Here is a 15,636-nt window from a genome sequence, read left to right on the forward strand (position 1 = left end):
CTAATGCCTAACACTAACTCCCCTCCTACACTAACCCCCTGTCCTAATGCCTAACACTAACTCCCCTCCTACACAAACCTCCTCTGTCCTAATGCCTAACACTAGCTTACTCTCCTAATGCCTAACACTAACTCCCCTCCTACACTAACCCCCTGTCCTAATGCCTAACACTAACTTACCCTCCTAATGCCTAACACTAACTCCCCTCCTACACTAACCCCCCTGTCCTAATGCCTAACACTAACTTACTCTCCTAATGGCTAACACTAACTCCCCTCCTACACTAACCCCCTGTCCTAATGCCTAACACTAACTTACCCTCCTAATGCCTAACACTATCTCCCCTCCTACACTAACCCCCTGTCCTAATGCCTAACACTAACTCCCCTCCTACACTAACCCCCTGTCCTAATGCCTAACACTAACTTACCCTCCTAATGCCTAACACTAACTCCCCTCCTACACTACCCCCCTGTCCTAATACCTAACACTAACTTACTGTCCTAATGCCTAACACTATCTCCCCTCCTACACTAACCCCCCAGTCCTAATGCCTAATACTAATTTACTCTCCTAATGGCTAACATCAACTCCCCTCCTACACTAACCCGCCTGTCCTAATACCTAAAACTAACTTACCCTCCTAATGCCTAACACTATCTCCCCTCCTACACTAACCCCCTGTCCTAATGCCTAACACTAGCTTACCCTTCGAATGCCTTACACTAACTCCCCTCCTACACTAACCCCCCTGTCCTAATGCCTAACACTAACTTACCCTCCTAATGGCTAACATTGACTCCCCTCCTACACTAACCCCCCTGTCCTAATGCCTAACACTAACGTATCCTCCTAATGCCTAACACTATCTCCCTTCCTACACTAACCCCCCAGTCCTAATGCCTAATACTAACTTACTCTCCTAATGGCTAACACTAACTCCCCTCCTACTCTAACCCTCCTGTCCTAATACCTAACACTAACTTACCCTCCTAATGGCTAACACTATCTCCCCTCCTACACTAACCCCCTGTCCTAATGCCTAACACTAGCTTACCATCCTAATGCCTTACACTAACTCCCCTCCTACACTAACCCCCCTGTCCTAATGCCTAACACTAACTTACCCTCCTAATGGCTAACATTAACTCCCCTCCTACACTAATGCCCTGTCCTAATGCCTATCACTAACTTACCCTCCTAATGCCTAACACTAACTCCCCTCTTACACTAACCCCCTGTCCTAATGCCTAACACTAATTTACCATCCTAATGCCTAACACCAATTCCTCTCCTACACTAACCCCCCTGGCCTAATACCTAAAACTTACTTACTGTCCTAATGCCTAACACTATCTCCCCTCCTACACTAACCCCCTGTCCTAATGTCTAACACTAACTAACCCTCCTAATGGGTAACACCATCTCGCCGGCACCCAAACTACCGAAAGCCAGGTAGCTGATCGACTACTAATAGCCAATCAGCTATAGAAAGTGCTAGCTAACCGTAGCCTATGTCAGCAGATATAGTAGCCGATCGGCTACTAGTGTCGGTTGCACCATGTGCCCAACTCACCACCTCGGCACCAATGTCTCAACCGCTGTCTCACATCTATTAGACTCCTGCCGGAGAAAGTGCCTTAATGAGCAGTCTGTTAATGATTACCACTATTCACAGCACCTAGAGAGGTGATTATCCACATAGCACCAGTGAATAGCTGCAGGTGGGCCTGTAGTGGTTCAGGGGCCGCAATGCAGTTGCAACCTCTGCATCCGCAATTACTACACTCTTGGATAGAATTTGTAATACCAGCACATTGCAGCAGAGCCTTATTTTAAGTAAATGCCAGTTTAAATTTACTTACACTTTAAATTACAGAACGGCTAAAGTAGCTTCCATTTACGTTACATCAATTCTTCAACGGAAATTTGGCTTTCCTTTTAAAAGGCCGGTTTCCAAGAACAGAATCTGCCCTGCAACAAAAAAAACAGAAAACCTCTCCAAGTCAAACTGTCAGTTTCCTTCTTGGCCACTAGGTGGCTCTTTCCACTCTTAGATAAAAACCAACTGATGCTAAAACGCTTTGCTGTTGCTGCTGGTGCAGGCTTCCCATTGGCTTGCAGACTGGTGATGCTCCAGGGTAGCCCCTTTTAAGAGGAAAAGAAAAAAAGCTTTGCACATTACAAGAGCTCTGTCTACAAGTCCCTCGGTGTGAAAAGGAAAGAGTGGAGAGAGACCCAAGGACTGTCATCTCTAAGCAACCATGAGCGAGGTGGGTGCACACTTTTTTCATCTAGTTCAATTATTCTCTGCAGTCTCTTTAGCTACAGTTACTAAGCAGCAGAGCCCATCTGCAGAGAGAGCTGTCAATCTGCAGGTAGCTCTAACTATTGCTAATTGTGCAAGCAATAGACTGAATGCAGCGTTCTGGGCAGGATTTAACTTACAACTACTAATTTACTGTAAATTATTCTGATACAGTATCTATATCATGCACACACATCTGTCTTTATATTTAGACTAGTAACATCCAACAATGCAAGAGCACAAATGCTTATATATACACACATACTGTATATACACACAGTTCATGCATAGTCTATAGAGACTGTTCAACAATGTAGTTTTAATACACTTGCCACTGCAAAGGCAAGCAACAACAAGAAAACAACCCTATTCCTGTGAGCTTACAATCTACAGGGGTACAAAGAATAGAGCGATTGATTTTGTTTTATGGCAGTGATTGTTCCATAGGGTGAATCAGTTTATTAATAATGTTTATCAAATATAAAATAAGCATCATGGTACATAATAATATCATGCAGTTTAATATATTTTTGATACTGTAGAACAAGCTATTTATAACACTGTGGTTTAATATATTTTATGCGTGGTTTAATATATTTTATAAAGCAGTAGCACAAATGTATTGAAAAGAAAAAACAACCTTGTACAGTTAATTGCAGTAATATAAAGTAATTAGAAATGATAAAACAGCCTTGTACAGCAACACAACGCAAAATTCCTATGTTGATGTGTGAATTGCCTTTATCCATCAGACAGGTTGCTAGGCTCCGATCTGTTAGAAGGTGGTGTTGCTATGAGTTACTTGTTGTATGATTGGTCGTCCTGGGTTCCTTCATTTAATGTACAGGGTTTGCTGTTAGCAATTGTTTATTAAATGTGTTTTAACAGTATAAAGATCTGTGGCTTGTATTAACCCCTTGATACCAGTCTGAATGTCATTTTCCAGTTGATGAGCAGATTTCTAACTAAGAACGGATCCCCTATGTTGATTTGCAGCCAGTAGGTTAAGTCCAGACTTTTATCCTGTGACTTGGGTGATAAATGAAGGCAGTACAAGAGTTTTATACCGTTGTCTGTGCAGACATGATCAATTGTCTGAAAATCTGAGACGAGCCCTGCCTGTACCTGAAAATCTGTTTCGTCCCCTTGTTAACCCTTACAAAGCCTTCTGTGTGCAATAGAACAGTTGATGTCCACAGAAAGCCAGCAAAGCATGCTTAGCTATGACTAAGGAGCGATAACGTCTCCGATACGTGTGAGCTTCTACGTCTCTGTCCACAACCATGGTTGAATAAAGATTGGACTCTTTTAATGACTCAGTCGAGTGGATTCTCCAGTAAAGTATTAATTACTGGCCTGGCTGACCCCTGGAGTGGTGAGAGGTGCTTTCTCTCATATCTCAGCAAAGCATGGACTGATTTTTTGTGAAGGGAACTATACATTTTTTTCGTTGCATCAGTGCAGTTAGTAATGTTGGATTACAGCACTGTGACTGGGTGGCTAGCAGCACCCTTGCTTTGCAGTGTTACACCTTGTACACATGATTCCATTTCACATAAGATTAATAGTTGAATCGATCCGGCCCGATCGGGGTCCAATCTGATTTGTGATAATTTGTTTGATCTATTTTCCGATCACTACTATAAAATGTCGATATTGATTAGAAAAATGATTGGAAATCAGATTGGACCTGTCAGAAATGATCAAATCATCCATGAATCTGATGGGAAATTGCATCGCATGTGCCAGGCTTTACAGTTCCGGATTCCAATAGCAGACCGGACCATCTCTCTGCACTCTCTGCATGGAGCCTGTATGTTCTACCTGTGTTTTTGTGGGTTTACTCCTGGCACGCTGGTTGGTTAACTGGCTTCCCTAAAAAATAATTAGCTTAATACTGTAGTAGGAACAGTAGATTGTAAGCCCCACTGAGGGACGGTCAGAGATATTACTTGATCAATTATTTAAGTTAGAGTATAAATGCATATTAATAAGTCAAGGATAGAGAAATGCATCTGCCTGAGGTGCAAGGAGCATACTGTGAAGTATGTAGGCGTATGAGTAATCATTTCTTTACACAGCTGGTAAGAAAGACCCCTTCTGTCTTTGTCCATATACTGGTAGTGTTTAGTCTTGCACCAGCTCTGACATTATTTAGAAAAAGGAGGTGGGGCTTAATAGGAAGGGGGGAGCTTGAAACTACAGACAGGCAGATCAGTGACTTAGGGGTTTCCTGATTTCAGGAACAGAATTGCTGTCCTACAATAGCCAGGGGCTGTAATAGATCTGGAGTATGAATACACTAATAGAAATGGAATATATTACAGTAAAACCTTGTTATAGTAAACAGGCTAACTGGTGTTGATGGGCAGATGGTCTTGCATTGGGGGAGGGGGTGTTCACGGCCCCGGTTCACGGTGTCATTGTGCCAATCACTGCACTCGATCAGTAGCGGTGACCTATCAGATATACCGGCTACTGATTAAGTGTGGTGATTGGCTCAATGAAGGTATCGTGGTCCCGCCCACTAGACCATCAGCACCAGTTAGCAAATGGAGCAGCGGGAGGCTGTGATTGGCCAGTTTGGTGTTTAGTCGTGGAAGGAAGCACCAGTTGAATGAGGATGGGGATTAGGGTATGCCTAGATGAGGAGGGTAGTGTGTGTGCCAGGCAGGGAGAGTGGAGAGGAGGCAGGCACCAGGTGGCCCAAACTGTTTGACCAGACTCCACCCCTAAATTTTGCCGCCTGAATTTGCGTGATCCGCCCCTAAGGTCGTGGAAGCAGAATCCAAATGAATAGACAGGGGTTTCCGCCTATCTGCTCCCCCTCATCTGCACAAGATAAATAGCCCACAATTCTGGTGAAATAACCCGAGTGCCTGTTTCCAAAACCCTTTTAATGACCTATTTGGATTTTCCTGGTTTGGTGAGGGAAGGTAAAGCCAACTAAGCTTATCCTTCTGCTCAAGCAACGCCTGTATTGAAGGAAAAAAAGGAGCTAGCTTTCCTGACCTGTTTCAGGAGCTTGGCAAGCAGTAGTTTGGTGTCAGGGAGCATTGGAGGTATCTGCAGCACTCTTCAGACCTTATAAGCCATATAACTATATATGGTGACCATATAAGCTTAGGATTAGAACAGCTAACAGGGGGGTTGTCAGGGTTAAAGAATCTGCCATATCGCTCTTCTATGGGGCATTATGCATTTATACTGATCGGCAGGCAATGGGCCATTATGGGTCAAGCTGGGCAAGATGATTTATGGATACTTCGCTGGATATCATGACTGATGCTGGGTTTACTTCTGTGGGCATTAAAACTTATTTTAAAAGCAGGTAAGTATGTGCTTGTATTTTATTTGAATAAAGTCCTATTTCAGGGTAGTGGAGTGGATTTTTCTTTAATTATACTTATCTTTGTAATTCTTTGTGTGAATGGATGTGGGGTATTAATGTGCCTATGTGGGTGGAGCAGATATCCTCCCTTTTGGGGGACACAGAGGTAGGAAAAGGGCACTTGTCCCGCAGCATCTGTATAAGGCTACTCTGCAAGTAGGAAAGACAGTCTGCCCAGACAGACTCTACGCCCACATCCCAGATTTCTCCTCCACAGATGAGGAGAGGAAACTCTATAACCAGGGCCGGTTCTAGACTTTTTGCCGTCTGAGGCAAACCTGTGAAAAAAAGCTGCCCCCCCCACAGTATAATAACCCCCCCAGAATAGGTAGCCTGGAGGGGGTAGCGAGCATGAAGGGGGTATTGGGCACAGTGGCTGGGAGGGGGGTCAGACCCCCCCTCCCTCACCTGAGTCCCCCGATCTGCGCTCTCCCCTTCCCGGCTATTAAATGCAGCAGCGAGCGTATATTGTCAGGCAGCGGGCGGGGATGACTGACCTCTTACGCGTTCCAGCATACGTTCCACTCCCATCACTTCCTGCAATACCGTCAGCTTACAGTACAGTGGGCGGCATTGCAGGAAGTGACGAGAGTGGAGTGCATGCTGGAATGCGGAGGAAGTCAGCCATCCCCACCCGCTGCCTGACAATATACGCTCACTACAGCATTTAATAGCCGGAGAGGAAGCGCAGATCGGTGGACTCAGGTGAGGGAGGGGGGGCGACCACCCTCCCCGCCACTGTGCCCAATACCCCCTTCCAGCTCGCTACCCCCTCCAGCTCGCCCCCCCCCCCCACACCCATGGACAGGTGGGTGCCACCAACCCCGAATTTGCTGCCTGTGGAACCTGCCTCACCCCGCCTTTTGAGCGGACCGGCCCTGTCTATAACCTACCGGGAAGAGGAAATAAAAGTGCAAATAGCTGCTGATAGGTCACTGCATGCCGCCAACTGAGAGAAACATGATACCACATGGACTGCCCCCTAAACCCTCCTTGCTCCTATGGACTGTATTCCCCAACCCCCTATACCTTCCCCACCCATATAATTCCTCAACCACCCCCTTCATGCTAATGCTAATGTTTTGCATTGGCAATGCTAAATGTATTTATTCCTGACAATCATGAATCTCTTATGCCCGATGCATTTCCTGAAATATTACTAAAATACTAGTGATATTACTATTGACAGCCTAATGAGATATTGGGGGTGAAGTGCTCTTAATCATTTAGACTAACTATATATCCCACCTATGGTTGTAGGTATGGTTAATGATTGACATAGTTGATGTTGAATAGTGAACCTAGTTCTGGTGTTAATTATTTGACTGTATCTGTTTTTATAAACATTTTAAATCTGTATGGATAAAAAAGTTTTAGATTGGTGGCATGTGACTTTTCAATCCTAAACATAATTAAATATACTCCCCATTATACTTCCACTGACTATATTTCTAATTAAATCGCTCCAGACACAGTCATCACCACTGAGGGTAGGGAGGGAACTAAGACCTCACTAGCTCCATCACTGTGTACAGCTTGGGTTTACTGATTGTGAATTAAACTTCAGAAATCAAATTTCAGCGGTTGTGAAACATTCTTTCTTTCACCTAAGGAATATTGCAAAAAGTAAGCACCTCATTCATTCCAATGCTAGTGCACACCTTCATCACATCACAACTGGACTATTGCAATGCCTTCTATGCAGTGCATGTGTCACATCACTGCTCATCCTCTGCCCCTCTTCACTGCATCTGTCACATGACTGCTCATTCTCTTCCCCTCTTCACTTCATGAACCCAAACCTCTTCATACAGCTTAGCCCTGTGACTGCTCCATTTTCTGCCCACTAATGCATGGTATTGGTCCATCACTTTAATGGGCATCATCCCCACCCAGTTATGAGAGGCCGGAACCATGGAATGGGTGCGGCCCACTTGCATGAATGAGAATTTTGTATTTGTCATGCCAAAGCATCATAGGAGTCAAACTAAGCCTGCCTATCATTGCTTATGCTAGCTTTAGTAATGACCTAATATGCTTTAAATTTACTTACACATGCATTTAGCCTTGTTATTACTAAATAGTTGTATCACCCATGGCATGTGACCACCTTTTAATGAGTATTTGAGGTTAAAGCAAACATGAAGTGGAAATAAACTGATTAAATGTCATGACAGTTGTATATAATGTTTTAAATGTATTTAGGACTTTACTGGAATCTTGTGGTCTTATTTTGTTTTAGCAGGTTAGAAATCAAAGGTTTAAAGTGTTGACTATCTCAGGTGAATAATAATGTTGATTCATCTCTGATATAGACTAATGTTGACCTATTAATTAGCCCTGAATTCTCAACCCTTAACACAGTTGCTCAGTTGCGTTGCAGAAGAATTCTGCATGTCGACTCACTGCCCATACAACTCTATGGGCCTGTTCACAGCACTGCATTATGACTGATTATGTTGTTCTAACTTGCTGCATGCAGACTTTGTATTAAAGTCTATGTCCGGTCTCCATTGCAGTTCACAGTCATAACTCGTGTGACCACTGTGAACCCAGCCTACAATCAGAAAAAATGAAAATATGAACACAGACTAGTTCTGTGTAGGTTTGGGACTTTGCATACACCTTTATCTCATCATGTTACATGTCACTTCAGTTATCCTTTAAATGTTGCAAACTGGACTCCACAATGCACTGACATTCTAGAACAGTGCTGTCCAACTGGCGGCCCGCGGGCCGCATCCGGCCCGCCAGGCCACCTGCTGCGGCCCGCTCGTCTCCCTGGGATGCAGGCATGGCTTGCGCTATGGGCGCCATGCCTGCTCCCTCTTATTGTGTCCCCGCTGGCCTCTCCGGTGTCCCCGCTGGCCTCTCCTATGTCCCCCTGCTGCCGCTGCCTCTCCTATGTCCCCACGCTGCCGCTGCCTCACAGATCAGACCTCACAGATCGCGGCGACTGATGTAAACAGAGGGCGCATGGTACCCGCACGGAGTACGTCACATGCGGAAGTGAATCATTAGTCACTACCGCATGTGACGTTCTGCCGCGCGGGTGTCATGCGCGCGCTCTGCTTGCTTCAGTCGCCGCGATCTGTGAGGTCTGATCTGTGAGGCAGCGGGGGGACATAGGAGAGGCAGCGGCAGCAGGGGGACATAGGAGAGGCAGCAGCATCGTCAGCGGGGACACCGGAGAGGCCAGCGGGGACACCGGAGAGGCCAGCGGGGACACAGGAGAGGCCAGCCCCAGAGGTAACGGGCTCGCTACTGGTGGGGGCACCTGTCACTAGCTGGGGGGGCTCCTGTCACTATCTAACTGGGGGGGCACCTGTCACTATCTAACTGGGGGGGCTCCTGTCACTATCTAACTGGGGGGGCACCTGTCACTAACTAACTGGGGGGGGCTCCTGTCACTATCTAACTGGGGGGCACCTGTCACTATCTAACTGGGGGGGCTCCTGTCACTATCTAACTGGGGGGGCACCTGTCACTATCTAACTGGGGGGGCACCTGTCACTAACTGGGGGGTCACCTGTCACTATCTAACTGGGGGGGCTCCTGTCACTATCTAACTGGGGGGGCACCTGTCACTATCTAACTGGGGGGGCTCCTGTCACTATCTAACTGGGGGGGCACCTGTCACTATCTAACTGGGGGGGCTCCTGTCACTATCTAACTGGGGGGGCACCTGTCACTATCTAACTGGGGGGGCACCTGTCACTATCTAGCTGGGGGGCACCTGTCACTATCTAAGTGGGGGGCACCTGTCACTATCTAAGTGGGGGGCACCTGTCACTAAAGGGGCATTCTGCTTATTTATGTGAAATGCTGTCTATTTATGTGCCTCATGACTGCTGAATTTGTCTTGTTGGGGGCCTCATGATTTGTTGGGGGCATCACGATTGCTAAATTTGTCTTGTTGGGGGCCTCAAGATTGCTGAATGTGTCTTGTTGGGGGCCTCATGATTTTTTGGGGGCCTCATGATTGCTAAATTTGTCTTGTTGGGGGCATCATGATTGCTGAATTTGTCTTGTTGGGGGCCTCATGATTTGTTGGGGGCCTCATGATTGCTGAATTTGTCTTGTTGGGGGTCACATGATTGCGAACTGTGAGACTATGGAAAAGCTGAATCGTCATCATGAGACAATAGCATTAAACCTACTTTTTTAGCTTTTTAAAACGGAAAATAAAACTGGGAGGTTCTAAAAAAAAACCCACATTTTTCAGGAGTAGGATGGATGAAATTGTTTATCTTCACAGTTTATTTTCAACTTGGATTTTCCATAATGTTCATGTATGAGTTAAAACGTTTGTATGTAGTTTAAATTGCTGTTGCCACTTTGCGATAAGTGACTTTTGGGTTGCAGTTTGGACACTCGGCCTCCAAAAGGTTCACCACCACTATCCTAATCTAATGTCCCACATTGCTAAGTTCATGTAAATTTGTCTCCACCCGTGGCCACACCCGCATTCTGGTCCATGGCCACACCCATTTTTCGGCGCAGCGCGCTAAGCGCGCCGCTCAATGGAACCCTCGTGTTTTCTGGCGCGCTATGCGCGCCACACAACTTCACCATTATTTTAAATTGCATTTTGTGAAAAGTGCTGCCAATCTAATTATCCTTTAATTGCATTTTTTCCGGGGGGGGGGGGGGGGGGGGGGGCAGCGGCTCTAGCAAGAACCTTCGGCCCTCCACCATGGGGTCTGAAAAAAAAATGGCCCTCCATGCCCATGAAGTTGGACAGCACTGTTCTAGAAGAATGTATTACATGGCTTCAAGCCCATTGTTTTCCTATGAGGACTAACCTGGCTACCAGATGGAGTTTAAATATGGTATGATGTTTGACAGACACCGTGCTATCATAAGCTTGTATATAATGACATGAAGAATTATTGATACGTTATAAACCAACTGGCTTTATTAATGTGTTCCACAAAAAGCACTCCATGTATGTTGTCACTTTTGAAATAACTCATTTAAAAAAAAGTATATGTAAAAAAAAGCCAACACTAATTTAGAAGATCACGCAGCGCACACTCCTACCCAGAAAAGGGAGCTGCATTGACCTTTCACGATGGCTTAAATATTTATACATCTACTACACATAAACACATTCATTGGATACAGGGGTATTATTCCATCACTGTCTCCAAGTATGACACAGACACTCTTCTAAAGTGTCTGCTGAAGAGCTCGCAGCTATGGTTTCCGTGCACATGCAAAATGGGCACCAGGGAAATCTGGGCGCCGGAAGAAGCCGCTAGTATAATATCGGTAAATTGGCCAATATTCTACAATTGGCAAGTGGTATTCTACACATATTTTACTATCGTTAAACCTAACTCTACTGTCACATGAGCCCTCCCTTTACCGAAGCCTAACCCTACCTGTCCCCCCCCCCCAGAGATGCCTATTCCTAACTGATCCTCCAAAGATGCCTATTTCTAACTGAGCCTCCAAGAATGCCTATCCCTAACGCATCCCCCCACCGATGCCTATTCCTAACTGAGTTCCCAAAGATGCCTATTTCTAACTGAGCCTCCAAGAATGCCTATCCCTAACGGATCCCCCCACCGATGCCTATTCCTAACTGATCCCCCAAAGATGCCTATTTCTAACTGAGCCTCCAAGAATGCCTATCCCTAACTGATCCCCCCAATGATGCCTATTCCTAACTGATCCCTTTACTGATACCTACTGTATTCCTAACTGATCCTCCCACTAATGCCTAACCTTAACTGATCCCTCCACTGATGCCTAACCCTAACTGATCCCTCTACTGATGCCTAACTCTAAACGATCCCCCCCTTGATGCCTAACCCTAAATGATCCCCTAACTGATGCCTAACTCTAAACGATCCCCCCACTTGATGCCTCACCCTAACTGATCCCCCACTAATGCCTAACCCTTACTGAGCCTCCAAGAGCCTCCAAGGATGCCTAACCACCTCCACCCCCATTCTGTCTTCACCGCTGTACACATTAATCACCCCCTGCGTAAGTTGGATGCCTCATATGCGCCCATGTTAATAGCGGCAATTAAATAACAGACACCGGCCCGGTGCCGTCCATTATCGCAAACTGCAGCTACAAATAGGGGGTGCTTCGTTTTTTTTTTATCAGGTGCCCCAATTTCCCTTGACTGGTGCTATTAATAGGTGCACAAACTTCCTTGACCCTTCCAACACCCACATTTTCTGTCTCCATGGCCCCAACCCCTTCCCCCTCCAAGACCTCTTTATTGACCTTTTATGATGAGAAGACTCGCTGTATCCACCACTAGGATGGATTACAATGAATTATTATTAGATACAGAAATCTAAATTGCGTCATCACTCGAGGTATATACCAAAGTAATAAACAGGGGTATATACCAAAGTAATAAACAGCTTTATTGGATCGTACATATTCAACAGGTCAACCAATTAAAATCGCTTAAAAACTGCCTAACTTTGAAACGCTCCCATACACCGACACATCTCCACTGTACATGCATTCCAAGTTCACCCATCCTGGTACTGGTCCCATAGAGCAAGCCAGTGTCATCAGAGAAGGGGAAGAGAGCAGTGTATAGCGATGTGGTAGTAGATGCAATAAACCTTGCAGGTTTGTAGATAGGGTCACTTAGTCTCACCAGTATCCTTTGGCAAACAGTACCTTTCCTCCCATCACGGATCACCACTACCAGGGGTTCTGAATATTGCTAGACTTGGAGTCTTATGGCATCAGGTGGTGCAGTGCCGGATTAGCGGTCACAAACAGCTGTTCTCATCTAGACACATTGCTGCATGCCGAGGAGCCACTGTCAATGCTAACCAGCTCAAACCTTCCACAGTTGCAGCAGATAGGAGTGCTCATAGGCCTACTAGACTCAACCCCATCCACCTACACGTTGCGCCCAACCTCTCGTTAGCTTTGTCAGGGTGTGCACCTGTAGGTACAGAAATCTAGCCTCATCCCCCGTTATAGGGGATTTAATAGATTAAGCACTGTGTCTATATGGTGTGAGTGGAGTTTATGTCTGCACCCCTGATTGGTTAAGATGCACTGTTTTGACTCCAGACTCCTTCTGTGTCTCAGATGCGCGCTCCCAGTTTCAATACGATTGATGCATATTATGCTTGCTTGCAATATTATATTTAAACGGTTAATATTAGGGTGCAGACTAACAGGAGAACCTCTTTGGAATTGATTAATACACAAAATCATGTAAATTTTTATAAGTGAATACTTCTGTCTTTTAATTATTTTTATGGGTAGATGCCGCAGATCCGGAATTTTGAATGGGCTGCATGTGCAAAGGATTAATGAATTGTTCTGATTGCATTATTATTCTAATTACTTCTGTTATTGTTATTATTTTATGTAGTGTCATTATATCCTGTGCTGCTGTACAGTGATAAAAAAGTACTTTTATGTAAAGAAATGTACTCCATCAGTAAAAATAGACTGGTAAGGAGCTTAATAAGAAATAAAAGGTTTTAAACCAGTTGAAAGAGGGATTGTAAGAACAAACCACTGTCCTTACAGTATATGCCCACATATGGTGATCATTTGTGATTTGCATAGTGTTTTGTTTCATCTGAATGTTGTTTTCTTTCAGGGCGTGTACACATGCCCAACTGATGCTGCCTTTCAGGGATCAGGACCTGATCCCCTTGGGTGATATCGCTGGGCTGGACTGCACACACACGTGTCAGCTGTGTTGCTGGCGATGCGCTTTGTTGCTACGCGGGGGATGGCGGAGGGATGCCGAGCGGTTCATGCCTGACTTCTCATGGCATGCAGGGGAGCGGCACAAACAATGAGATCGGCGGGGGAAACTGTGTCACTGGGGTTGAGTAGATCCGTCAAGCGGATTTCTTGCAGGGTGGGCGTTGGGTGTCTTCGGGTGCCGTACACACGCCTGATTGTCAGCTGAGGCAGTCGTTAGTGGCCACCCCAGTTGACCTAAGTCAGGCATGTGTAGAAGACTTTAGGCACCCATTGAATTCAAGAAAAGATAACTTTATTAACTGCATTCAGATAATGCGTTTCACAAGCTGACTTCCTGCTTCTTCAGATCTTCCTGTGGCAGTAGCTTGCCTGAAAAGCAACTGGAGAGCCTTTGTCATCTGTCCATCTATAAAAAGTGGGATGTACTAGGGACTTCACCTGAAGCCAATGTAGCAAATGATGGCTCAGATGCACTCATTTGCATTTGAATAGTTGTTTCCTATGTGATTTGCATTGTGTTTTGTACACATTTGAATAGTGTTTCATCATAGACACCCATTGAAAGCAAGGTTATCAGCAAAGCACATCAAATACAGGATAACAGGACAGGCTGCAGTTGGAAATAATACAGCAGAAAGTAAATACAAACACACACATAAATGTAATTCAAATTTTGAATATTGCTTATAAAGACTGTATAAATGTAATTTACTTAAAATTGCTAAAAGTATATCCTCCTGAACCATGGGCAGCAAGTGCTATAAGAGGTGAGGCAAATTCTTGAAAATAGAAATACTCTACTGCACACGACATTGGGTTTTCAAGCTGAGTGTGAGAGAGTGACATGGAACCTTTTCAACAGTACATCTAGGGCCAGCGCGTCTATGGAGGCAAAGAGGGCAATTGCCCCAGGGCCCCAAAGGCTGTGGGGACCCCCAAGGTACCCCTCCTCCCCTCCAGCTATGGTTAACCATGACAGTGGGGATGTTGTGTGTTTACTCTGTATAGGAAAAGAAGGAGGTGAATAATGGGAACCCCAAAAATGCTGTTTCAAGTGACATATGATGGACACTCAATGATATTGTGTGACTGGGAGGTGGGATAGGGCCTGGGAGCCAGGTCAGGGGCCCTGGAGGTAATTTAGTTTGAGGAGCGTCAGGGAGGCCCCCGGAAATTGAAATTACTTTTGCTCCAGAGCCCCTTGTAGCTAGAACTGGCCATGACCATACCCCTTTTCTTAAAGAGAACCCGAGGTGTCATTTGTGTAAAAAATCAAATTGTTACCTAAGAAGAGGAAAGCCTCTGAATCCCCACAGGCTTCCCACGCTGTCCTTCGGGCCGCTGCCTGTGACCCTCCCGCACATCGCAGCTGCGCTCTTCTTCATGCAGGAGTGCAGTCATGCCTGCGCAGTAGCAGGGAGTGCAAGCAGTGGCTCCAGCTGACATAGATTCAGTGCTGCTGTTGTTTGGGGCACTGAAATAGTATCATGGTTGTCGTGAAGAGGACCTTTACTGAATGTAACTTAAAGAGACCCTGAACTCAGGCTAAAACTGAAATTTGGACTTACCTGGGGCTTCCTCCAGCCCCCCAGTCCCGCTGGCGGCTCCGTTAATCAGAGACTTTGGCCTGAAGTCGGCCGTGCGTGCCCCCGCCGTGCACTCTACACATCATCACAATGGCCAACGTGAGAGTCCTGTGCATGCACGCCTCTCTAAGACTGAACCCTACATGCTCAGGACTCTCACGCTGGCCAGCATGATGACGCATAGCGTACGCGGCGGGGGTACGCACGACCGACTTCAGGCCAAAGTCACTGATTAACGTAGCCACAGTGGGACTGGGAGGGGAGCCGGGAGGACGCCAGGGAACCTCGTGGGCTATGGGGGGATGAAGGAAGCCCCAGGTAAGTCCAAATTGTGTTTTTAGCCTGAGCTCAGGATCCCTTTAATTAATAAAATTGCTTACATTTTACTATATTAATTTATACATTATTTGGTCAGTTTGCCTTTTGTAAAATATTTCCTCAACCTTATTTACATTCTTAAAGTAAACCAGAGCTGAGCAAATCTACAGAATCCATACTTACCTGGGGCTTCCTCCAGCCCCATAAGCACGTGTGAGTCGAAGAAAGCCACGACTGACGCGACTGACCCTGTTAGCGGGGCTGAGCGCGGCTGAATGGCAGACAGCCAGGGACTCACATGTGCTTATGCTGCTGGT

The 15,636-nt window shown here is 45.8% G+C and overlaps 1 protein-coding gene across 2 annotated transcripts in view; it reads left to right on the forward strand.

Annotated features, from left to right (window-relative positions):
• The first annotated feature begins 2,121 nt into the window (after nucleotides 1-2,121).
• PCP4 (Purkinje cell protein 4) overlaps nucleotides 2,122-15,636 on the forward strand; it is a 132,345-nt gene continuing 118,830 nt past the window's right edge. The window contains exon 1 of one of the 2 annotated variants that reach the window (XM_068266032.1): nucleotides 2,122-2,273. In XM_068266032.1, the coding sequence (XP_068122133.1) occupies nucleotides 2,265-2,273 (9 nt within the window). In that variant the 5' untranslated portion in view covers nucleotides 2,122-2,264. The remainder of the gene's footprint in view (nucleotides 2,274-15,636) is intronic. The other variant, XM_068266033.1, reaches the window with a different exon arrangement.

This window comes from Hyperolius riggenbachi, chromosome 2 (genome assembly GCF_040937935.1).
Source record: "Hyperolius riggenbachi isolate aHypRig1 chromosome 2, aHypRig1.pri, whole genome shotgun sequence".
Lineage (NCBI taxonomy): Eukaryota > Metazoa > Chordata > Amphibia > Anura > Hyperoliidae > Hyperolius > Hyperolius riggenbachi.